This window comes from Tympanuchus pallidicinctus, unplaced genomic scaffold (genome assembly GCF_026119805.1).
Source record: "Tympanuchus pallidicinctus isolate F22 unplaced genomic scaffold, pur_lepc_1.0 scaffold22, whole genome shotgun sequence".
NCBI lineage: Eukaryota > Metazoa > Chordata > Aves > Galliformes > Phasianidae > Tympanuchus > Tympanuchus pallidicinctus.
In genome coordinates, this window is record NW_026294739.1 from 3,864,535 (window position 1) to 3,888,614 (window position 24,080).

General features: G+C 40.7%; 1 protein-coding gene across 2 annotated transcripts in view; it reads left to right on the forward strand.

The window, feature by feature from the left end:
• RYK (receptor like tyrosine kinase) overlaps positions 1 to 24,080 on the forward strand; it is a 50,501-nt gene that overhangs the window by 22,308 nt on the left and 4,113 nt on the right. Inside the window, exons 7-13 of one of the 2 annotated variants that reach the window (XM_052685986.1) lie at positions 1,391 to 1,491; positions 4,039 to 4,173; positions 7,362 to 7,448; positions 17,593 to 17,662; positions 18,738 to 18,870; positions 20,524 to 20,633; positions 22,810 to 22,969. In XM_052685986.1, the coding sequence (XP_052541946.1) occupies positions 1,391 to 1,491; positions 4,039 to 4,173; positions 7,362 to 7,448; positions 17,593 to 17,662; positions 18,738 to 18,870; positions 20,524 to 20,633; positions 22,810 to 22,969 (796 nt within the window). The remainder of the gene's footprint in view (positions 1 to 1,390; positions 1,492 to 4,038; positions 4,174 to 7,361; positions 7,449 to 17,592; positions 17,663 to 18,737; positions 18,871 to 20,523; positions 20,634 to 22,809; positions 22,970 to 24,080) is intronic. The other variant, XM_052685987.1, reaches the window with a different exon arrangement.

Here is a 24,080-nt window from a genome sequence, read left to right on the forward strand (position 1 = left end):
AGGAGAAAAAGCTGTATCAGTGTTGACTGTGGTGGCTGTGTCAGAGCACTGCTTCCTGGGGGACTTAGTGGAGAGTGAATCACAATGGGGAGCTTTGAAGACACAGTTCAAATGGCAACTTAGTATCACTCATTTTTTTTGCTAGCAGTAGAGAATATTCTTTCAAAAACTCTGAAGGAAGTGGAGTAGTTAGACTGTGAGCTTTGGCTTTTGACTTTGTGCAGGGGAAAAAAAAGCTGGAACTCCTAGCTGGAAAACAGCAGGTGTTGGAGTAGCATAAGGGGAAAAAAATCCACGTCAGTACAAGTCTCTGTTTACAGTAAGCCTGATATTTTCTATTGAGTATCAGCTTCTGTTAGGAAATGGGGACAAAAATACATTAGTAGGTACATCTGAGGTTATGATTTAAAAAAGAAAAGCCACTTCTTACCCATTTTATCTTAGAAGAAAGAAAAAGGAAGTCCTGCTTCACAAACATATCATCCTTGAGGGCATCAGCAAATATGTCCAGAAAATCCTACAGGAATAGCCAGCACTGCTAGCTCAGTGCTCAGTAGCAGTCCCAAATGCAAATGTTACTATTCTGCAAGAGAGGCCATTACAGCTGCAGTAACTTCTTTGACAGTATTTTGTCCTGTGGATAAGACAGGAAGCATCTTAACACATCTTAAATTGAACGCTGTGTGTGGGTATGGCCCTTCTGTTGCCAAGAAAATTCACTGAAGGGCTTGTGGGAAGAGGAAAGAAGGACAGTCAGTGAAAAATGGCAAAGCAGGCTTGATGTTTTGATCTGCAAAAGAGATCTGAGGCAGATAAATGGGTGCAGGCTGAACTGCAGGACAGTGTCTTGATGTTTGTTCTCATGCAGGAGGTAGGAAGCACCACTATGCTGAACTTTTTCTTGCAGCCTGTTAGGTATCACTAGTGCCTATCTGCTGCCACGTGAATGATCTGTGCCTTTCTGGCTCTACTCTCCCTGCAAACTCTTGTAAGTTAGCATTGCCTTCAGTGAGATGCTGGCACCAAGAAGTAAAGACATAGGAGTCTTCTCTGGAATGTAATGGTTCTGTTGTTTCTGGCATGGGAGAATGTCTTTTGCAATAAATGCTTTGTCAGTTTGTGTATCTCCACTTCTCAAAGGTGGGGAAAGCAAACCAAAAAATAGTCTACATGAAAATAAGGAAGAAGTCATTAGCTGTGGAGGGGCAGAAGTGCTAAGGTGTTTTTTTAGTTACTCAAAATACAGTTCAGTGTGCGTGAGACTCCAAAAGGCAGTATTTTCAAAGTTCAATCTGGAAAATCTTCTGTGTTCAACTTCGATACGTTGATTTTGAATTTAATGCAGTAGCACACAGTTACGTTCATGTCCAATTTTGTTTTTATAAAACAGCATCAGTGACAGCAGCAGCTCCCAAGGTTTATCCCAGCCCTCCACGCAGACCACGCAGTACTTGAGAGCTGACACACCCAACAATGCAACGCCAGTAACCAGTAAGTGTTAATCCAATCACAGGCCTCTGCCACAGACTGCCTTGGATGCAGTGGAGTGTTAGTATGGGTTGCACTGATTCTGTATTAAGGAAGGCAGAAAAGCAGGAATAATCTCCTGGCTGTCAGTTTCTCTTCAGAGTTTGCGTGATGTATGGTTTTATCCACTTCTGGCATTCACAGTCAAGATTGAAATCTGCATATGGTCTGGGATGCTGGAGTCATCTTATGAGTGTGATGGTGTAACAAGGGTGACATGTTCATGCTTTCTTTTAAATAGCTTGTCTTGATTTTATTTCTTTTTTTTTTAAAGGAGATGGGAGACAGTGAAATAAAAAGTGTAAAGTGACAGTGCTTTATATGCTCTGTAATAGATCAATCTGGGAACTGATACTAGCTACATTCTATGTCAGTTCTGTGATTCCTGAAGGTATTAGTTATCTACTGAGAGTGTTTACTTCTGCAATTACTGTTCATCAGCCTTAGTGGAAGGATGTCTCATACAGCATAATGCTATTGAAGGGACCTTTCCTGCAATCAGGGTTTGAAGATGTGTGATTCCCTGGCAATTCAGTCTCATTGAAGGCTAGACTGACTGTGATTTGCCCTTTTCCCTTGTGCTGGCACTTAGGCAGCTAGACTGCTAACCAAATCAGGGAGCAGAGCCAGCCAAACGCTGATTTTCTTCTGTTGTGGTTTGTTTGTTGGTTGGCTGGGATCTCTGGATTGGTGTGCAGCCTAGTTTTGGTGCTTCAGGTGGGATATGGATCTACATGACTGGACACTGAAAGAAAGCAGGACTTAGACCAGACAGAGTTGGTTCAAAGTACTGCTAAAATCCGCTCTGAAAGATCTGAAGTGAGGTAAGGGTGTATGTTATAAAGTGAGGGAAAAATAGGGGGAGCCTGGCAGGGGAATGAACACTCTGTTAATCTCAATTAATTGTTTTTCTAAATTTTCTAAATAGAGTAGGAATTACCAAGCTTTTCAAGAAAGTGTCTTCTTTTGTTATCTGCTGCCAATGATTCTTCATTCTGTAACGCACAAAAGTTTTTTGTATAAATAACCTGAAGAGACTTTCTTTCAGCAATCTAGTAAGTAGGAATATCAACATCTATCCTTTATACAGTGCAATATTTATTCTTTGAGCCAGCTAAATAGTGATTTATGGCTTTTTTTTTTTTTTTTTTTTCCTTAGCAAGCAGTAAGAGCCCAAAGTCTCTTCTGTTTCCTTCTGGCTGCACTTAGTATTGATATTAACCATCCCAATCAATGGTAGAGTACTGTATGAGTATTTTAACTACTATTCAGTGCTAGCGTTTTTCCCAGTTTCCTCCCCAGGTGTGGGAGCAAATGTTTAACAAGAGTTGAACTCCTGCAGCTTTGGTAAAGTCTTGGCTTTCTTCTAAATTGAACTAATATCTCCCTAAACAGAAGAGATTTTTGTCATCTGAGTTCATCTGTTTTGGAAAAAGCTGCCTGGAAACGTTATATGGTAGAAGCATTGAGGCAAACGCATCTATTAAAAACTTATTTTCCACGGAGTTTGGAAGAGACCACAGCATGCAAATAATTCTTAAGCTGGTTTTCCTAATTACTGTTCCGCCTGCCCCTCTTTTCACCCGCTAGCCTTTTCGTGCACCACTTCTCATCCCAAAGCACAGCGTGGTGTTGGTGTGCTGTCAACCTCGGGATTTTAGGTTGGCTCTCTAAGCAGTGTCATCTAATTAGTGCGATCCCTGGAAACCTGTTAAAGAGCCTCTTGCAAAAGACTTGCCATGAAGGTGACTGCATCCTTAGTGATAACTGAGCTCTTCACTGAGATGAGTGGAAGCAGCTGTACCTCAGTGGCACTCACTGTCTTGCTGTGTTCAATATGTGTTGTTTCAGAATGCCTTTTTTGGGGATGAGGGTTGGATACCAGCAGTAACGTGGGGAACAGTGAAACTGAGCGTAAGGAGAAAAAAATTGGATGCAAAAACTAAACAGGAAGAACGCTGTTAGGCCTATCACTGCTGTATTAACCTTGTTCTCAGTGACACTTAAAATTTATCATATAAGTGACTCTCAAACTTTCTCTAGTAATTCAAGGTCTTGCTACAAAAACACTCAGGCCTTTTTGAGTATGTTGGTGTATCTAGCTAGATGTGTCTCATGCCCAGAAGAGGGCACTGCTGATTCTGGTTGTGCTCCTGATGCAGTACCGGGTAAGGCGTTTTCTTGACTCCAGCAAGTCTTCAGCAGTTTCTAACCTCAGTCTTTATTTCCCTGCTGAGAGGGAAGTGCAGTGTTACGTTAATCTGCTTCAGTATGCAAGAAGGAGCTTTATTGACTTGGTGTTAATAATGAGTCTCAGTTGTACAACATCATATAGATTTGTGTGATTGCTACGTTTGGCTTCTCTCGTGCATTTCTTTGTTATTTAATACTATACATAATCTTCCTAAGTACTGCTTGCATGTCTTTGTACCTGTAGGTGGTGCTGAGGTGAAGCAATGTGCTTGTGGTCTTATAATAAGGGTATTTATATTGGTTTGTTTGGCTCTGCTGGCTCCTCAGGTTATCCTACGTTACGGATAGAGAAGAATGATCTTAAAAGTGTCACTCTAATGGAAGCAAAAGCTAAAGTGAAGGATATAGCCATCTCCAGGGAGAGGATAACTCTAAAAGATGTGCTCCAGGAAGGTATTTACAGCCCTCGGGACGCTTGTTGGTTACAATGTGGTGTTTGTATATATGTGTATGTGATTTTCTTTGCAAGATTTTTCTGAAATTAATCATTGGTGATGTTGCTGATCTTTATAACTCTTGTGGAGGTAAAGAATGATGGATGATGTTTGCATTTGGGGTGTGGGGAAGCGACTTCTAAAATGCATTAGAACATGGGAGCGACTAATTATGCAGAGTAAATAATTGTCTGTGTTAATAATCTGGTCACTTAAAAAGAAAAATAAATGAAAGGGTGAGATGGCTGGGGAGTGAGGTAATCAGCTGAGGCTGTAAGTGGTTAAGTAACTCAACTGCAAAGTTATTGCAGGAGAACTTAAGGGGGGAAAAAGCTTCTCTGTCATCTAAATTCAGTCAGTCTCCATTTAATAGCTAATATGGAAATCTTGTCAAATGCAAAATTAACATTTCTGCTATGGAAAAAAATAGACTACAGTTTCTTTCGTAGCTTAATTTTCATTTCAGAAGTGTTCATTTACAACAATAATTGTTTTTACTTTATATTGAATTTAGAAAATGGACTTAAATATTTAGATTTTTGTCACTAATGGTTAGTACTGCAACTTTAGTCTGCATCCCCATAGCTTGATAAGAAACCAAATTTTCCTAAGCTACACATTGAGGATAGTGGTCTTTTAGAGGCAGAACTGCAGAGTGCTTTACATCCCCATCTGGAAAACAGCGTGAGGTTGCCAAACGTTCTGATTTGATGTATGGCTTTAATCTTCAAGCTGATAGCTTTGTTCTCAAGTCCAGTCAAGTCCAGTGGTTGTGCAAAAATGTACTTACGTGTGGAGGATGTGTTTTGGATCATAGAACTGTAGAATGGATCTGTTTGGAAGGAGCTCAACAACCTACCCAGTTCCAATCCCCCGCCATGGGCAGAGGTGCTGCCCACCAGCTTGTGTTGCCCAGGGCTCCCACCAACCTGGCCTTGAACTTATTCAAGAGATGTGGCTGCAATGAGATCTTCCCAGAGCCTTCTCTTCTCCAAGCTGAATGCCCCCAGCTTTCTCAACCTTTCTTCATAGGTGTGGTGCATCCAGCCCTCTGATCATCCTCGTGGCTTTCCTTTGGACCTGCTCCAATGGTCTGCATCCTTTCTTTAGAGGTCATCTAGCTCAACTTCCCTTCACTGAACAGGGACACCTACAGCTATACCAGGTTGCTCAGAGCTCCATTCAGCCTGACCTCAAATTCTTAAATGATGGGACATCCACAACCTCCCTAAGCAACCTGCTCCAATGCCTCATCACCCTTATTATAAAAATAATAATAATAGTAAATTCTTTCTTATGTCCAATCTAAACTCCCCTCTTTTAACCTCAAGTGCTTTTCAGAAGGACTGTGCTCCATCCTTACATCTCCCAACCTGTACTACTAGCAGAAATTGCTACAATGCAGATGCAGATCTTGCGCTTGGATTTGCTGAAACTAATGAGGTTCACCTGGGCCAGCAGCTCAGCCTGCCTAGGTCTCTCTGAATGGCATCTCATCCCTCGGGCACACTGACCACATCACTCTGCTTGGCACCATCCACACACTGCTGAGAGTGCACTTGATGCCACTGTTGATGTCACTGATGAAGATGTTAAAGAGCACCACTCCTAGTGTTGACCCCTGAGGGACACCACTTGTCCCTGATCTCCATCCAAACATTGACCACCACTCTCTGGGTGTGATCTTGTAACCAGTCTCTCGTACATCAAACAGTGCACCCATCAATCCATATCTTTCCAGTTCAGAGGGAAGGCTGTTACAGGGATTGTGTCAAAGGCCTTATAGAAGCCCAGATAGATGATGTCAGTGGATCTTCACGTGTCCACAGATACAGTTATGCAATCATGAAAAGCAACAAGGTTGGTCAGGTAGGACCTATCCTTGGAGAAGCCATGCTGCTTGTTCCATTTCATCTCCTCTTCCGTATGTCTTAGCATAGCTTCCAGGAGGGTCTGCTTCATGATCTTCTCTGACACTGAGGTGAGACTAATGGGTCTGTAGTTCCCTGAATCATCCTTTCTACCCTTCTTAAAAAAATGGGTGCTATATTGCTTCTTTCCTGTATCTGGGGTTGCCCCAAACCAATTGCAGCACCTTGTGCTTGGCCTTGTTCAACCTCATGAAGTTCTTGTGGGCCAAATTTTCAAGCCTGTCCAGATCCCTTTGGATGGCATCCCATCCTTTGGTTGTATCAACTGCACCACTCTGCTTGGTGTCATCAGCAAACTTGCTGAGAGTGCATTCAGTCCCATTATGCAGGTCATTGATAAAGGTGTTGAAGGCTGTGCTTCTTTATAGTGTCTCTTGCCTGTAGCTGTAATGTTCAGAGCCATCTGATGCCTGCCAAGTGGGATCATAACATCTCACAAAGTTTATATGCAGTCTCGTGGTAGATGATAAGGAAAAAACAAATTGCAATCATCCTGTTGAGTACTGAGGAATCAGGTAAGAGTTGAACTTTATGCTGGGATATGTAATGTGCAGCTGTTCAGTATGGTTCTTCTTGAAATAACCTTGTTAAAATACACGAGTGGAAAAATTTTGAAGACTGGGGTAAAAAAAGCCAGAAAAAGTAAAACCAAAATAAATCTTTGAAGAAAGCCTATCACATTTTCATAATGTAATACTGTATTCACAAACTGTACTGTGTAGGTACTGCTTTGTTGAATGCTCTACTTCTCTGTGTACATTAAAAAGAAAAAAGGTATAATTGAGCAATGTTTTGCCTGGGGAATTCCTGGCTTGACTGTATGCAGAAAAGATGGAGCTAGAAGTTTTGGCACAGGCTGTGAACTGCCACAAATAAACCAGCTATCAATGTCAATACTTAAATTAGTTAACCAGATTCTGTTGCTGTCATTGTTTCATTTTTGCTTGTCTTTTTTATGTTTTTCTCTGAAGTTAACTAGAGCTTTCAGTCTTTGCTGTGTAGAGCTCTGAATCCAACTCCTGCTGATGGAAGGTGGTTATTTGTTGTCGGTACTCTTGTTGATTCACTGGGGCATTCAGGGCTTAAACTTTACTTTCCATTATTCCTAGCTTTCTGCTGTGGCAGGTAGTGGGTTTTCAATGGGTGTTTAATTCTGTCACCATTATCAGTGTGTTTTAAACATACAATGCTTACTAATTTTATGTTCTCTTCATAGGCACATTTGGGCGCATTTTCCATGGAATACTAATAGAGGAAAAAGATCCCAGTAAAGAAAAACAAGTTTTTGTGAAAACTGTTAAAGGTATGCTTACCTGAAGGACTTCGTTTTGTCCAGTTGTTTGGCCTGTGTTGCATGCTGAGTGTATCAAATCTATCTTTAAAAACAGTTAAGCAAAAGCCTCAGAACATAGTAAAACTTAAAAATTGCAAACAGTTTGGGTGCTGCTGTCAGCCAGCAAACAGTAATGTTGTATGGAAGAAGAAGGTACTTGTTCACAAGTGCCTGCAGTTACTGCATCGTCAGACACTTCAAAAAATCTCATTTTCTTTTTCCTCTTGGCATGGAACACATACAGCCTCCCCCCGTCTGAAATACTGAAAAGGCACAGCTCACTGGTTTCTGTCACTTACTTTAAGTTATGACCATACCTTTTGGTTTTTCTCAGCCAATAGTGTATATATGTGTATATACACATGTAAGTATATGTCATTTATATACATATGAGTTCAGCTTGGAAGCTACTTGGAAGAATATTAACTCTTGTTTAAAGGGGAGGAATTTAAGATCAACCTGTTTTGGAATAAAAGTAGCTAAAAAGCATCCCTATTTTGAGCATGTCTCATGGCAGTCTGAGATGGATGTTGTTGCATTCTTTAACTGTGTGTAATTCTTGATGTAGGCCTAGCCAGGGTGGTGTGCTTTGCCAGTGAAGATAGGCCAGTGCCAGGTATTGTACCTGCTGCTCCAAGATATATCAGGCCTTTTTATTTTTTTTTCAGGGTGCCAGCTACTCTCATAATAACAAGATGCTGCTTTTTATTTCTTTTTTGAGTGCTTCTGTGATGGTACACTTCCATGCTGTAGCATTTCTCTTCCCTGTTGAATCCAAAGAGGGCTTCTGTAAAAGTGGGTTTGTCACCCTTTGGGAGGATCGTGGAACTTTCTGCTTGGCAGGGTGGTGGTATCTGGAACTCTGAATACTGAAGTTGTCTTTGGCTTTGTTTCTGACATAGCAAAAAATAATGTTCACTTTGTAAAATGCTAATGTCTCGTAGGGAGGTTTTTGGGTTTTTTTAGTAGCAAGAAGTAATCAAGCATCCTCAATTAAGGACAGTTCTGCTTCTTTCCAGTATCTTGGCAAGTTTTCCTAATTTTGGTTCTTCTCTTTCCTTCCCTGCCAGACAGTTTGGGGTTTCATTTTCTCGATTTCAAGTAGCTGGTGAAAGTTTTATCCCATGTTAGGTGAGCTTGCTGCTCCTCTGTGTTCCACAAAGCTCTCAATGCTGCTGCTTCATCCACCACTGTTACCTTAACTTGTGATCCCCTTTGCTGTGTTGTTTGGTCCTCTTCACTGGTGCACAGTCAACAGACACTCCTGTAACATCTAAAATTGTTGTGAACGTGGACACTTTGACTGTATGCTTACTTGATAGCATGGAAATAAGACAGCATCTGCAGAAACATGTCTAAGTTGAGCTGCTTCCCAGCACTGCTTTTCTGAGCAGCATGAGCCTTCCAGTCTGCTCTTAAAGAAACATTTCTCCCTTGATATTGCTTAGATACAGTCTGTCTTTGATACAGTCCATGTCCTTTCTCCTAATGTTTTGCTTTGCAGTGAAAGGTTTGCTAGCTGCAGCTCCATACTGCACAATAGTCTTAACAGAGCAATGGTATTTGCATAATTGTTGTTAACTAGAGAATTTCTTAGCTTTAAAAAGTGTAAACTCATTGTCTGCATAGATAATAGATTCTGTTGATGTTTGTCTGTGAAATAATACGGGCTTGGGCGTTGCTAGGAGAATAACTAATAAACATCCCCTCTTCTCCTTACTGCAGTGTATTTGTAGAGCCAATATTAAGCAGTTTCCTCTTTGTACCTTGGCTGTGATGGCTGTGTGTGCAGCTGGGTCATGTACTAAGTCAGGAATTTGATCTGCTTGGAAAAAAGGAGTGCGAAAATGCTCTTAACCTGAATTTTCCTTGATCTATTTTGTCCTGTGACCACACACACTGTCCTGTTTGGTACAAACACAGAGTAGGGTCGAACTGCAGAAGAGAAAATGAGTGTAAGAACTATAATGCTGACTTAAGTATCTCTGTTGCTGGAGGCAAAAAAAAAAGGAGCCTGAGGGTCATGGAAAAGAAACAAGGGAAAGAAGTCTTTGTAGCTAAGTTACCCCAGAAAAGCAAATGCCGTGTCCCAATTTTTTTTTCTGCACAGTGTGCTCTGATGTTGGTACAATGATTCTCTCAATTACAAAACAAAACAAAGTGAAGGCATTCAGACTTTCTGAAAAATGGGAACTGAAACTCTTTCAACAGGTGTCGTGGGGAAGAAAGAGTAATAAATCCAATAACCTTCCTGAGAGAAAAGACTTCTTTCTTATCAGGATCAGAGCTTAAGACGTGGCACTGATACCTTGTTGTTAGAGTAGCTGGGATAGCTAGGGTTGCTGCAGCTTTAAATCTAGAATTGTTAATAGAAGAAACCCTTTGGAAGAATAGTATCTGGATAGGTCAAATGGAATCAATATGTTTCTTTCCAAACTAGAGCTTCTCTCATTTGTTTTCTCTGAGAACAAGCTTCCAGTAATAAAGTAGGAAAGATTTCATTAATGGGGCTAGACTGCTGTCTATGATATTCTTACAATATTCACCATGAGAAACAACTTCCTTCTAAGACTAATGGAGCTTTGTCTTCTCATTCTTATACTGAACTATTTGATGCTGCCAGCAAGAAAAGGCTTAAAAATTGCCTTCCTGATACATCGAATGTCTGTACAGAAGTGTTGGAAACAATTAGACTGTTTAATTTACAGGAAAACCTCTGCTTTATTCAAGCTTTGGCTAGATGCATTTGTAGTTGTTGTAGTTGTCAACTGTGTCACTGGATTTATCCTGTCAGCCCCATATGGACACCAGTGTACTGGCACACAAGTTGCTTTGAGACCGGATGTTTCCAATGGAAGCCATATTAAATGTAGCAACTTTGCACAGTGCAAAGTGAGAAACTGTAGTGGATAAGTGATTATCCTCTGGATATGTCCTAAAATGTCCTGCAAAAAGTGTGCTGGTGCTTGGAAGGCCTCTTTGAGCCATGGGCAGCTCATGTGTTGGCTTCTAGAAGACCTCTACTGTTCTAAGGAAGTCATTAAGTTGATGTTAGAACTATTGCTTCTGCTTCCTTTTGAGAGACATCACAGAACTTGTCGGTGAGATGGAGCTCTTCAGTGTCCTGGGACTTCTAGCTGAGCAATCAATGAAGTCACCAAAGTGTTCTTTGACCAATTCAGTGGCTTTTTAATAGTATATGTGGCTTGTGAGGTGGTAGCCCTGCAATTTGCAAACGCTTTTTTCTGTTGTATCTCTTGTAAGTTTACAGTGCGAAGGTCAAGTTAATCTCCAGTGCTCCAAGTTCACTCCAGCTCCCTTAGAAAATGTTTTTCCTCTCATCTAACTGTAGTGTGTTCCAAAGAAGAGTTGTAACATGCCCCAGATAGTGACAAACCTTCTACCTGCATGTTCATGAAATGCAATAATTTGTCTTTTTTTCTGATGGTATATCATCTATCATTTGAGAGCATGTCTGGATGCATGAATCTTTCCTTATGCAGAGTGCTCTGTGCCAACAAGAAAAAAGCTTAAAAGGCACAACAAAAAAAAGAGGTATCGGTTGGCAAAACTAGAAGCGACTTTCTGGAAGCTTTAATAACTTTAGGGGTATGAAGGCTGCATGCCCAGGGAGAAAGATGTCTTTTTTTATATCTTCTCTAGATCCTTCACTTAGGTCGTGCAGTTTTCTAGTTACAGTTCAGAGTTTCACTGTGTTAATTTCCTAGTCGTCATTATGAAAGCTTCAGCTTTTTGCACATTCAGACTTATTTTTGGATAATTTGCTTCCCTTTTTTTTTTCTTCTATAATTCACTTTCATGAAGATTAAGGATGTACGTCATTATCAGTAAGAACAATGATGTATGTACTATTTTGGGGGTGTCAGAACCCATGGATCAACATGACTTGAATAGGCTCTTTGTGAGGAACGTGAGAGACATCACTGCCACCTGACTTCTCACTGTGTTTCTTGCCCTGCAGTATAATTGTTTGATGTAGTAATGCTTCAGTTTCTTTTCTGATGGATGTTTTCCAACCACTCTAAACTTTAGGAAGTGCCTTGGGTGGGCTGTTTATCAGAGCTGGAATTACGTTTCTTGCCTGTAATTGTCAGATCTCTCCTGCCTTTACAGTGGTGTGAAATAGGCTTTTTTGGGAATCTTTAGAACTTTGTACCTCAGAAAAGAAGGAACACTGTTACGTATTTTGACTTAAGGAATACATTGTTTAATGATGCTTTTCCTGCAAAGGAGAAAAATCTTTGGAGAACAAATGGAATTGTATTATTCCAGGAATACAAGAGGTGAATTTGAGCTATACAGAACCTGACTCATATTCTGGCCAAGGTACATTTTTAATAAAAACAACCAATCTTGCTGTTTGAGATAACCTGACTACTTCTATTTCATTTTCTAACCACTTAACATTTTTCTTCTGTACAAGAAAGGGATTTTTGAAAACAATCCACCCATGAAAAGCCCTGGAAACAAAGACACAGTGTAGGTGAAGATTAACTCTTAGGACTCCTCTTTTTACTAACTGTAACGAAGCTTTTAGTTTTGTTCACGTCCTCATAGGTTGCTAAGGACTCTTTTTCAGCAGTATTGACTAATTACAACGTTACACCGTTGGTTGGCTTTTATTTTTGTACCTTGTCAGTCCAACTCAGAATGGCTGCTGGAAGAACACCCCATGTGCTGAGCACAGATCATGGTGGAAGCTTTGGAGGAGCTTCACCTGGCACATCTCAGGACCACAGCTGGCTGCAGAGCATTTATACTGCACAGGACTTCTCTATATGAGTTAAAACAGTGTAAATGCAATCTTGTGCTGTGTTGTAGGCATGAGGAAACCCACTAGATGTTAAGCTGTATGTTGCAGTCATTCTGACTGAACTGTCCATAGCTTATAGATCTCCTTCTGCTCTTATTCCCTTGTTGTCTGTTTTGGTCTACTTGTGAACTGGGCCTTTGGGACTTCTTCATTACATTTAGGAGACTGAAAAAGTTCCTGAGAACTTTATTTAGATTGTGCAAAGTGGGAAAATGAAAGGTATAGTTGGATGAGATGTATGTTTAATAAGCTTTGCTCTCCTTTACACTGAATTAAAATCACTACTCATATTTCAGTTTTGTTACTAGCTGCCCTTAGCAGCTGATTGACACTGAAACATTAAATCTTCCTTCTCCTGTTCTGTTTCACGTTTATTTGAAGTTGAGTAGATCGCTGAGCAAAGAGCTGCTGATTTCTTGCTGTTTGTTGCTGCAAGTCTAGGTCCCTCTCTTGTTACATAAGAAAAAACCATCATCCCTAAATGGTGCTTTTCTGCTCTTTTATGTGGCTTAAAACATCTGTTATGATGTTGCTGTGTTCATCAGAAGCCTAGATTTCCTGGCTGCAGTGATTTGTGCAGCTACTTGTTGTAGCAGTGCTGACAGAAGCTGCCCATAGCAGGCTGTAGAAATGCTCTGGAATAACTTGTTTGAATTTTGAAACCCTTGGCTGTGTTGCCTTTACAATTCTGCTTTACTTTCTTGCTCTTTAAAGTAATCTATTTTAATGACCAAGCTACGATTTAAAGCCTGAAGTCATAATACAGTGTTTGCTAATTTGTGATTCTGGAAGATCTGACCTATAATGTTGTTCTTTAAGTCATCCAGCTGATCAGATAACCATTGAAGTATTCAAGTAATTGCTGCTTTTTCATCTCTGGTAGGTAATTTGAGGTGTGGAACGACTCTTTCCTGATGTACTACCACCCAGTGAATGTAGGGTACGATGCTCAGCAATTGATAGAGCTCCTGCTCTCATAATGAGCAAGTTAGTGCAATTGAGTGTCCTCTCAGAACTCTTGAACATGTCAGGTGTTCTGTGAGCATCTTGATGATTCACGTGACTGAAGAGTGCTGGTAAATGAGGAATTGAAACACAGTTTTGTAGATGAACTTCTGTAAACAGGTCAGAATCCAATAGCTGCTCTCTGGCTTTGAACCAGGAAGGGCCTCAGCAGATCCAACTAACACTTGCCAGAGATCAGCCTCATAGATAACACTAGCTGTGCTAAGAGCCCCATTGTGCCTGGTATCTACAAATAACATAATGCAATGAGATAAACTTGCAGCCGTATCAAAGCTTCCAGAAATCCAAGTCTGTTCTTGCTCTGTGCCCCAAGGTGGACTGTCAGAGTCATGGCCTTGTAACAGTGTGGGTAAAAGCATCTTCCTACATCTGTTTTGAAGTTTGCGGTCTTGTTATTAAGCACCTTCCAAAAATTGAGCTCTTTTGGTTCTAATTGAAGTGCTGAATCGCCCCTGGCTCTTAAATCTTTGCCCTAATTCATGTTATCTCACAGTTCTTCAATTACTCAGCTATTGGTGCGTAACAGCTTGGAGGAAAATAGATGACTTGTCAGGGTTGAGCGGGAGCGACCTGACTAAAGCTCAGCTTACGTTCATCAGGCTGCAGCTGCATGAATTGCTGAGTACTGAGGTATTCCTAATCCCAAGTAGCAGCAATATCTCAAAGGGTAGCTTAGCTTTTTTAAGGCTTTGAAGAAGCTGTGCAACAAGCCTTGTTGTTTTACACTGTACAGCTTAAACCCAGTGCTGTTTGCTGATGGTGAATTTAGTACATGGGAAACCGTGGCCTCCTGTTGCAGCTTTGGGTTACTGCTCTAATTTAGGAGGTTTCTGGACCAGTGGGAAGTTTCCCTTTCTTTTCTCCAGCTCTTCTCCTGTTTGGTTCTGTGTGTGACTATGTTTAGATCAAGTAACCTTTGCAGATCCCACGTGGAAAGAAAACAAGCTGCAAAAGCCTGAGGGCATTCTTGTGCTTTTTGTGAGATCATTCCACAGGTCTTGTTTTGTGTGGCTACACAAACAGTAAAATACTAAAATGTGCATGCTTACATGTAATGCTTATGTATTTGAGAGATGCTTTCAGTAGAGTCTGGCCTAGGCAAGAAAAGGAGACCTGTGGAATTTGCCTTAGCAAATCCTCCTTGCACCTCACCTAGCTGGAATTGCTTGGTCAGGGCTGTCACTGGTGCTGCCCTGGTACTGCGTGTTTCCCGTATCAGAGCCAGAAGTGCTGTGGGTTGTCTGAATTGTTTGTGTGGCTTTTTGGTGTGGGATGGTCAAACTCCCCGGACAATCAGTTCCTCCACAGCTGAATGTTTTATTAGCATGTTCACCTTCGTCATTTGAAGACCTGCCTGCTGGATGTTCAGAAGGGATGTAATCTAATAAATGAGTTTAAATGCACTTTGTGTTGTGTAACCCAAGAAAATGGCTGTAAAACTGATTTTCATTTCTATAGGGACTGTTGGAATAGCATTACTTCAATTTTTTTTTTCTAATTTTTGACCCCTTTTGACTGGAACCACTTAAAGAAATGTTCAAAGTGATGATTTATGTTCTGTTTTGAATTATATCTAATGAAGCCACAATAATAATACTGTGTGGTTCTCCTATATTGGCATAGATCTAAGTTAGAGAAGGATTAGTGTTCTACTGCTATTGTTTGTTCTTTGTGTGTTGGTTTGGTTGGTGTTGTGGAAGTTTTTTTCCATACAGAAAACAAGGAAATAGTATTGATAAGAAAACACAATGCTGATTCTGGGACTGTTCCATGAGATAAGGTTTAGATTTCCATATGTACTTGAACTGGAGTCAGTCATCCTTTGGGTTGTAGTAGTTCCTCTGAGCTGAAAAATACCAATGAAGCCTAGCAATGACCTGCTGAAAAACACCCTGGTGATGGAAAGGGAAAGGCATCAGCAGGACAGCATTGCCTGTAACAGCATTACTGTGAAGAGGTGTGTTGTCCAAACCAGATTAACTTGTTCTGTAGATTTTTTTCCAAGCCAGTTTTAAGTAATCTCCAATTTAGCTCTTCAAATTATTACATGGTGGATCTTGCAATTAAAAGCAAACCAGTTAAGCAAGCACAGAGCCACAGAGCATACAAGCATGTTCATCAACCTAACCTCACACCTATTAATCTCTTTCAGCCCTTCACTATACGTGGATGAAGAGGCTATGCTCTTTTTCAGTGAGTGGTTCATGCATTTAAAATGGAAGCTTTATGCGAGTAGTCTGCTGGCAGTTCCTCCAGGTTCTTATAATGTGCTTTTGTGCCTTTATTTTTTAGTTCCTGCCCTTTATAGTGCCTGGATGGTTCAGCCATTCAAAGCTATATAAATTCATTTTCATGTTCATTTCTTGCTTCTTTTCAATTGTTTACAACCCTCAGAAGTCTGTCTCCTTCATGTGAAATTTGTCACGAATAAAACCCTGATTTCAGTTGAGCTCTGTTGCTGCACAGTAGGTAGGAGCTTCTCTCTGTCATGCAGTTGATGGGTTTCAGCTGAGAGATATTGAAGGAATGCTTGTGTGAGGGTTCCTTTCTCACAAGAACCTATTAATTCCCTACCCCTCATACATATTTATGATCGAATAGAAGGAAATCACTATTTTTGTACATCTCATACTACATCAAAGCCGTAATTGTTGATGTAATGACACTTATAGCCTTATGTTTCAGAAATTTGTGGTCTTGGTCCTTGGAGGCTGATGCTTCTTAGGGGTTTCAAAGCATAGCTAGAGTTCAGTGGTTCTGCCCAAGATCTCTATCTGAACTTGTAATGTCAGTTTCCCAATCTCCTCCTTTTTGAGCATCTGGATGCTTCTAGGAAGGCATGCCTTCTTTTTATTTCCTCCCAAGCTAACACAGTGGAAGAGCCTCTGTAGTAGTTCGTCTCAAGATACTTTGCCTAAGCCAGGGAGAGAAAAGGTATCTCAATCCTGTTGATATTTTGCAACTCACATGTTACATGATTTCTCTTCTGATGAACCAACCCTTCTTAGGTTCATCAAAAGGGCTGTGTTGTGCCCAAAGCTGCCTGCACTTGCAGCAGATCTAGGAAGTTGTTGGTTTTTCTAATTACAGTTAGAGCCCATCTAGTAGGTTGCCATCCTCTTGACAGGGAGGCCACACGCTCCCTTTAGACCTTGTGCTTTCTTTCCCTGCCTTGTGCTCATTTACACTGCCTGCTTGCACCACTCATTGTCATTCGGACAAGAGTCATGTTGTTCTTTGCAGGGTTACAGTTCAATTAGGAAAGGGTCCAGCGAGGCATTATAGCTGCTATGAGGAAGAAAGCAAGACCATAAAGAGTACATGAGTCCTCTCGTCCTCTCTACTCTCTTTCTCAGGGCAGTAGGATGTTGGTTTGACTCATCTGAGATATGTAAATTCATCCTGATGTGGCAGAGAGAGCTGCTTTCCTGTGCTAGCTTGCTGCCTAGGCACACAAATGCTAGTTGAAACATGAAGGAAGGACTGAGGAGTGCACCCAGATATAGAGGAGGTGGGTTTGCGAGAGCCCTCAATTGCATTACTTTACGCTTCCCTGTTGCTCCTTGACAGCAAAAAAAGAGAAATAGACCCTAGAATGGTTGTGGGGAAAGGGAGTGCAGACAGTGCTGCTGTCTAGTTGATGTTCTGGTTGTTGGAGTTATCAGAGATGCTTTGGTGCCAACTGGCAGCAGTGATTTTTTTTTTTCCTTTGGAAAGGTCAGGAAGAGAACTGCAAACGTTTCTAGGGTTCCAAGAGTCAAGTGTTTCAAGTAGAGAGCATTGAGTGAGTGGCTCTAGAAATGAATGGTCTCCATCGATGTGAAAGTAAACTGCAGAAGCCCATATTGTGATTCAGTAGCAAATCAGTGTCTTGTGTGCTTTTGTGAAGCACCTGGTGGGTTCCCCCCTTTCAGCAGTGCAGGCCCTGGGTGCAGGATTTCATCTATCCTGCCAATGCATGCGGTTCATGCGTACCCAAAAGCTGTCAGGAAGCAGCAAGAGTACATTCTGTCAGCACCTGGAGTGTTTTTTTTCCTTTTCAGCTTCACCCCATTTGTTTAAGCAGAAATATGCCCTAGAACTTGGCTGGCTTGTGTGGGTTTTTAAACTGCACTAAAAAAAAGTAAACAAGATCTGTTTGTGCACAAATGACCTTAGCTGACTTATAATCTGGACCGAATTTCAGATAATAGATTGGTTTGTTTCCAAAATTATATCTGTGGTTCTTTTTTTTTTTTTTTTTTTTTTCATTAGATCAAGCCTCAGAGGTGCAGGTGACAATGATGCTGACTGAAAGTTGCAAACTCAGAGGACTTCATCACAGGTAAGCCAGGCTGTGTTTGGAAGCACCTGTGTGAGCTGACAATACTTGTGTCTTGGTTTTGGTGTGCCAGACTGAGCAGTGACATGCAGTCAGACATTCCTTTCATTTTCAGTTACTGCAGAAGCAAAGTGGCTTACGCTGCTCTTTTTGCACAGAGATGTGATGTTTCTGTGATAATGAGGAGAGTAAGGATATACACAGGTTGATTTTGCTAATTTACCAGTCTGTCTTGTATTTCTTGCATTTTATACATGATGCAGTAGGCTGAAATTGTTCTTGAAGAGCTTCATTGCCAGCAAGGATGCAGGAAAGAAGAAACCAACACTCACCATCAGGTCCCATGGCTAGTAATAGTTTGTCCTTTTCACTGATCATGTGAAGGAAGTGAAAAAGTAGTTAAAAGGGAACTGTTAATGCCACACTGGATTTCGAAGCTGCCTTTCTAAGAATTATTATAGTTAAGACCTTGCTTAAAAGACAGAATTGTATCAAAAGGAATAGCAGTGTTTTGGGGAAACGTATTTTAAAATGAAAACAAGGTGAAATAACTCCTCTCCCACCATTCAAAATTGAGTGTTATCCTTTTACAACTCTTCAAATGTCCCACCTTGATAAACATCATGCAGAAGAAAAGCTGTTAGCACCTCTTACTGAAGATGGAGATAAATGTGTGTAGAGTTCATGGATGTAATGCCTGACTATCAGAGTTATGAAAATGTGAATTTTCCAAGTTCCAAACAACAACAAACCTCACTGGGAACTTCCTACTATGTTTTCACTAGAAAATATAGTGTCTTAAAAATGTTTCATGGAAATTTTAAACCATATCTCCTAAATCTAAACCTAAACCTAAATCTCCTGCCACTGCCCCCACAGTAACATCATCTGCTTTTTGTCCTTTTTTCCTCCCCAGTGTCTTCGGTTACTTGGAGGCTTTGTGCTCTGCAATCTGTAACACAAAGCTAATGGTTTTACTTGATGTTAAATTACTTTCAGTTAGTATGTTTAGGTGTTGAGAAGATTTAGGTCAAGTTACAGCTTGGTAAAACAAGAGATTTCTGTCCCTGTCTTCCAGGAATCTGCTGCCTATCACTCATGTCTGTATAGAAGAAGGAGAGAAACCAATGGTGCTGCTGCCATACATGAACTGGGGGAACCTTAAACTATTCTTGCGACAGTGCAAGCTGGTAGAGGCCAACAATCCTCAGGTAAGCTCTGGAATCTGCCACTTCCTGCCCATTCAGCTTTTACTCAGAAATCCTGGTTTGTTGTCTGTATATGTACCTTAAAAGGAGTAGCTGCAGTATTCATCCTGTCCTGTGACAGTGAAAGAACTGACAAGCAGGTCCTTAGCATGTAGTAATTTTGATTCATACAAGGAAAACGTTCTTGGCTGCCTTTATCATAGCTATTGAGAGACTGTACAGCTGAGTTAAAGTCTCGGTCAGGGTAGCAGCTGGTATATCAACACATCTAACAAAGTAGAGGAAATGATATATGATAGTGGGTTCAAGTTGCAATACACAGGAGAAAGTTGTGTACATAAAAAAATATCAGATTAAATGAAATGTTTTTTGCAGAATAGATGATGCCTAAATGCATGGTAGTTCATTGTTTCATAATAAGCATAAAGCAGTTCTGTTAAATGTGGGACGTGCCGCTGTGGGTTTGCTTTACAGTAAAACAATTGTACTTATTTACCTTGATAATAGTTTGTGAGGATTGGTTTGTTTTCCTGCTGTTGGTGCTCTTCAGCATTCATAACTCCTTACTATGTTTTCCATAGAACTTACTGTGTGTGTTTCACAAGCAGCGAAAAGGAAGAAAATTCTTAGATGAGCATAAAGTTTTAAAAACATCCTTACAGCCAAAATGGTTGGACAAATGTTCAGCCATGAATTTGTCTGTATTTTAAGACTATCCCTCCTGCTGGGGTTGCCTTATCTTTCCTTCTCTTCGACTTCACCTTGGTTTGCCTCTTCGAATTAAATCCAAAATGAATTCTGATTTGCTGAGGGCAGCATTTGCCCCTGTTATGTGCCAAATTTGAAACTCTCAGGCGAGATCAATAAGTTGTGATAAGCTGCTAGGATCTTCCAACACTGACTTACTTGCTTTGCTACTTAATCTGGGTTATAAATCTCTATTCAGCACAGCGATGTCCCTTTCCAAGAATTCAGAAATGGCATTTGTAATCTGCATTACGTCAAATAGGAGTTGCCTCTCAGTGGTATCGCCTTGCTTCCTACTGTACCAAAAACTGGAATGTTAGGTGCTGTACTTATTTGAAGATGAGCATCTGTGGAAGTAACAGAAACAAACTTTTGAGTTCTCCGAAATAATGTATTCTTCTAGTTCTTATTAAGAAGCTGTTAACAGTAATGTACTGGCTTCTTAATTTAGCTTAGTATTTGCTTTATTTTAACCCCTTGCAACTGCTGTATCTACCTACACACTGAAGCTTCAGAAATACTGTAGAAATGAAAGAGAGAAACCAAGATATAAATGTAATGCAAGAGTTTTATGTAACTGTGACACTGGTTTCCAAACAAAAGGAAGGGAAAGTGTGGCGAGCAGGTACAAGTGACATTTTTTGCCTGTGTTCATTGCTAATCCAAGGAAAAGCTATGCAGCAGTGAGGAAAATTGCAAATTGGGAATGCTTGCCCCTGACATGTCAACTGGGGGGAAAAAAAAAGCTAAAAAGTTAAAGAATCTTCATAAGTTTTCAGCAGATGGTAGTGTGTAATCAGCTGCTAGAAAACCATCGGCTGCTAAAGGTTAAGAGAGAGGGAAGGGCCCTTAGACTACAAATTAAAAGTTAGCCTGTTGTGTATTGATTGTTGTTCTGTGCTCCTGCAGGCAATTTCCCAGCAGGATCTTGTACATATGGCTATCCAGATTGCCTGTGGAATGAGTTACTTGGCCAGACGGGAGGTCATTCACAAAGACCTGGCTGCTAGAAACTGTGTGTAAGTACCAAACAAGACAGAGTCATTGTGCAAACAGTGTTATGTCAATAACTAGGGCTAAGATGGATTTCCTTTAACCAACCTGATCTCTGCTTCAAAACATGCCACTTTTTTTTCCCCCCTGTTTTGTGCAAGTAGTTCTGTTGGTGTAACTTTCTTCTTGGTATAGGGTGGAACAGAATGCTTGGTTTTTAAGAGTGCAGAACATCCTATTCTGGAAGATTCGTGTTAGATTTTGATTTTCCTTACTTTTTGCAAATGCTCACCTAGCCTAAATGACTTCCTTTAAGCTTTGATAGTAACCTGGAGCTTCTTTGGCAGTTTGCTAATAGATTTTTGCACCAGATGTTGTTGGACAGAGAAAGCAGAAGCTTCTACCCCTGTAGCCATCCCTTGTGCTTCTGAACTGATGCCACTTAGCAAAATCCTTTGTGGCTCTTGTAGTATGTGAGGATGCTCAGTTTGATAGAGTTTCTTAAAGGTTCTTTTCATCTGTTCTTACTACTTTTTCTCTCTGGTGAATGTATTAAAGAAGTGATAGCCCAGAAGGCAAACGTCATAAGTAGTGCTCCAGGGAAGCTGCTTTGTGACAGCCTCTCATTTCAGTGCAGCAAATTGTTTTACTTGTGTCCTTCCTGTGCAAGGTTGAGCATTCTGACAACTTTACTCCCTGCCCTTGTAGGGCAAAGTTCAGCTTTGTTTTAGTTGCCATATGCATGATCCTGAGTGATGTCAATATAACTCAACTCATAGTACATCTGGCACTCCTTTTCCATGGCAAATGCAGGCAGGAGCTGAGCTACTGACCTCTTGTTCTGTACAAGAACATTTGAACTAGCTTTGACTTCTTACGTAGAAAAAAAAATGAGATTGCCAGTAGCCAGGATTCCATGAAGGGCTTTGGTCATCTGCCACTCCTTTCTTTCCAAGGTTTATTCCTGAGAGTATCTCCATGTGGGGAAAAGCTGGGAGGAGTTGGTATGAAGTGTATCAGATCTGCGTGTCTGTGCTAATATGGGAAGGGAGCCAAGACTGCAGTGCTCTTGGCAGGTTTGTGAAGGGGTGAAATACTTTCCTTCTCAAGTGTCTTGGGCCCAATTAGAATGGCCGTGCAGATTACACAAGTCAGAGCTCGGTAGTCACTGGAAAGGTATCCTCTGTACTTGTTTATAGGCAGATCTTCTAGGAATCTCTCTGAACTTCATCTGCACACTTAGGAGTGATTGCATACGGAAATTTCCTAGTCTGTAAATCTTGAGGCCAACGAACAGACCTGAAAATGTGTAAATATGGGATAAATAAGAAGGTACCTGGGACACTGAAGCAGCAAAGACACAAAATGAGCATTTATTTTTTTTTCTTATGAAAATATTAGACTAAAATGGAAGGACAGCAAATGCTAGGTTAAAAATAAAAAAAACCTGCAATATTCATGTTGTTGTCACAAGATGTCAGAATGAATGTCTTGCCTGTATTCTGAAGTCAAGTGTTTGAGAACATTGAGCTTTGACTTCTTTTTTTTAAAAGCTTAATTCACACTCCCTGAGGGGCAGAAAGGTAGTAGGCAACTTTATGCCATTAAAAATCTGCTAAAGGCTCCTCTGTGCTAATTAAGGCATCTCTTGTTGATTACAAACAAGTCTTAGTCAGTGTTCAGCTTCTGACAACAGTCATATCTTTTGCTGAGGCAGTGTTTGTGGGAATAAATATTTTATTAGAGCAAATCATAACTTGATTAGGGGCAAGACTTTAGGCCGCAGATGATTGTGGTTGCTTTAACAAGATACTGCTAGATCTTGTTTAGCCTGAGTCTTTAGCTCTTCATTGGTACAGAGGTATCATAGCTAAAATAATTTAATTCTATTGTGGATCTCCAAGGGAGCAATAATAATTAAGGGAGTTGTTTGTTTGCTTTAGCTGTACTTTTCTGCATTTGTAAATGTTTGCTTTTATTTAATCTAAGACTTGTAGTGCTTACATGCTGGCACAGAATAAACACTTCCTTAAGTAGTATTTGATAACCACAAAGTAAGTGTGTCTGAGTCTAGAGCAGTGCTAACCCTGAAATGTTACGAGTGCAATCAGTATTCCTCGGTGGGATTAAGGTAGAGCATAAGTGTGGGCTGTGAAACTGTAGTGCCAAGTTTGCTTAAATACTTCTGTTCTTTTAAATTAGCATTGATGATGCACTTCAGGTGAAGATCACGGACAATGCGCTATCTCGAGATTTATTTCCTATGGACTACCATTGCCTGGGAGATAATGAGAACAGACCTGTTCGATGGATGGCTCTGGAAAGCCTGGTTAACAATGAATTTTCCAGTGCTAGTGATGTGGTAAGTTTGGTTAGTTGGTTTTGTTCTTTTTTTCTTGGGGGAAAAAAAAAAAAAATTGTGTAAATTAAGTGTGTGCATTTATTTTTGACAATTTTTCCCTGTAAAACTTTTTTCAGCAGTTGGAGGATGAGAAAAGATAGCAGTGATTTATCCAGAACAGCAGCTCTGCTCCTGTTTCCTCCATTTCCTGTGCAGGATAGATCATTTAAAGGCCAAGCAGATGCTTCTTGCATGGCACCGTTGTCTGTTGCACCCTGTCCTATTTGGAAGTATCAACAGAAGAGAGAATTAAATGCAATGAGAAACCTGTATTGGTAGATGTCTGCTGTGGTTCACAAAAGATTGATGGGAGCTGTTTCTTGAAAGCTTTCAACTCTGGGAGAGATTGGCTTTGAAATTCTGATCACCAAATGAAATTGTCAGCGTTTTCTCTTGTACTGGGAAGCACCAAGGTGAACAAAGAACTTGGCAGGCAGGGAAAAGATGGGGAAAATAACTTCCCTTGAGCCACTGGCTACTCTCACGATAGAAATGTAGAATGCAGTTGTCTTTTTGCTTCAGGAACACACTGCTGATACATTCAACTTATCTACTTAGACCACCTGGTCCTCTTCTACAAAGCTACTTTCCATGTAGTCAGCCTCAGCCTGTCCTGGTGCGTGTGTTTTTCCATCTCAGAAGTTGGATTTTGCATTTGCTTTTCTTGAACTTTGTGATTCGGTCGATTTCTCCAGTTCCTTGAGGTTCCTTTGCAGAAGGTTTGACCTCCAGCCTCCCAGCGACTCTGCGCAGTTTGATAGCATCTACAAACATCCTGAGGGTACAACTTGTTAATGGAGATGAAACCAAATTGATTCCTGAGCAGTGGTGCTTATAACCAGCTGCTAGTTAGACTAGTACTGCTAATCACAGCAAAATGTATCCAGAAGTCCAGTTGCATTTATGAGAACATCTCCCTAATTAATCTTTAAGATGCTATGGAAGATGGTTTCAGAGGCCTTGCTGAAGGTAAGCCTGCATCTGACTCCCTCTGTTCACTGTGCTCTTAGCTGAGTAGCAGTCAGCTTAACCTTGCAGTTTACCCTTGGTAAATCCATGCTGACTGTTCCCA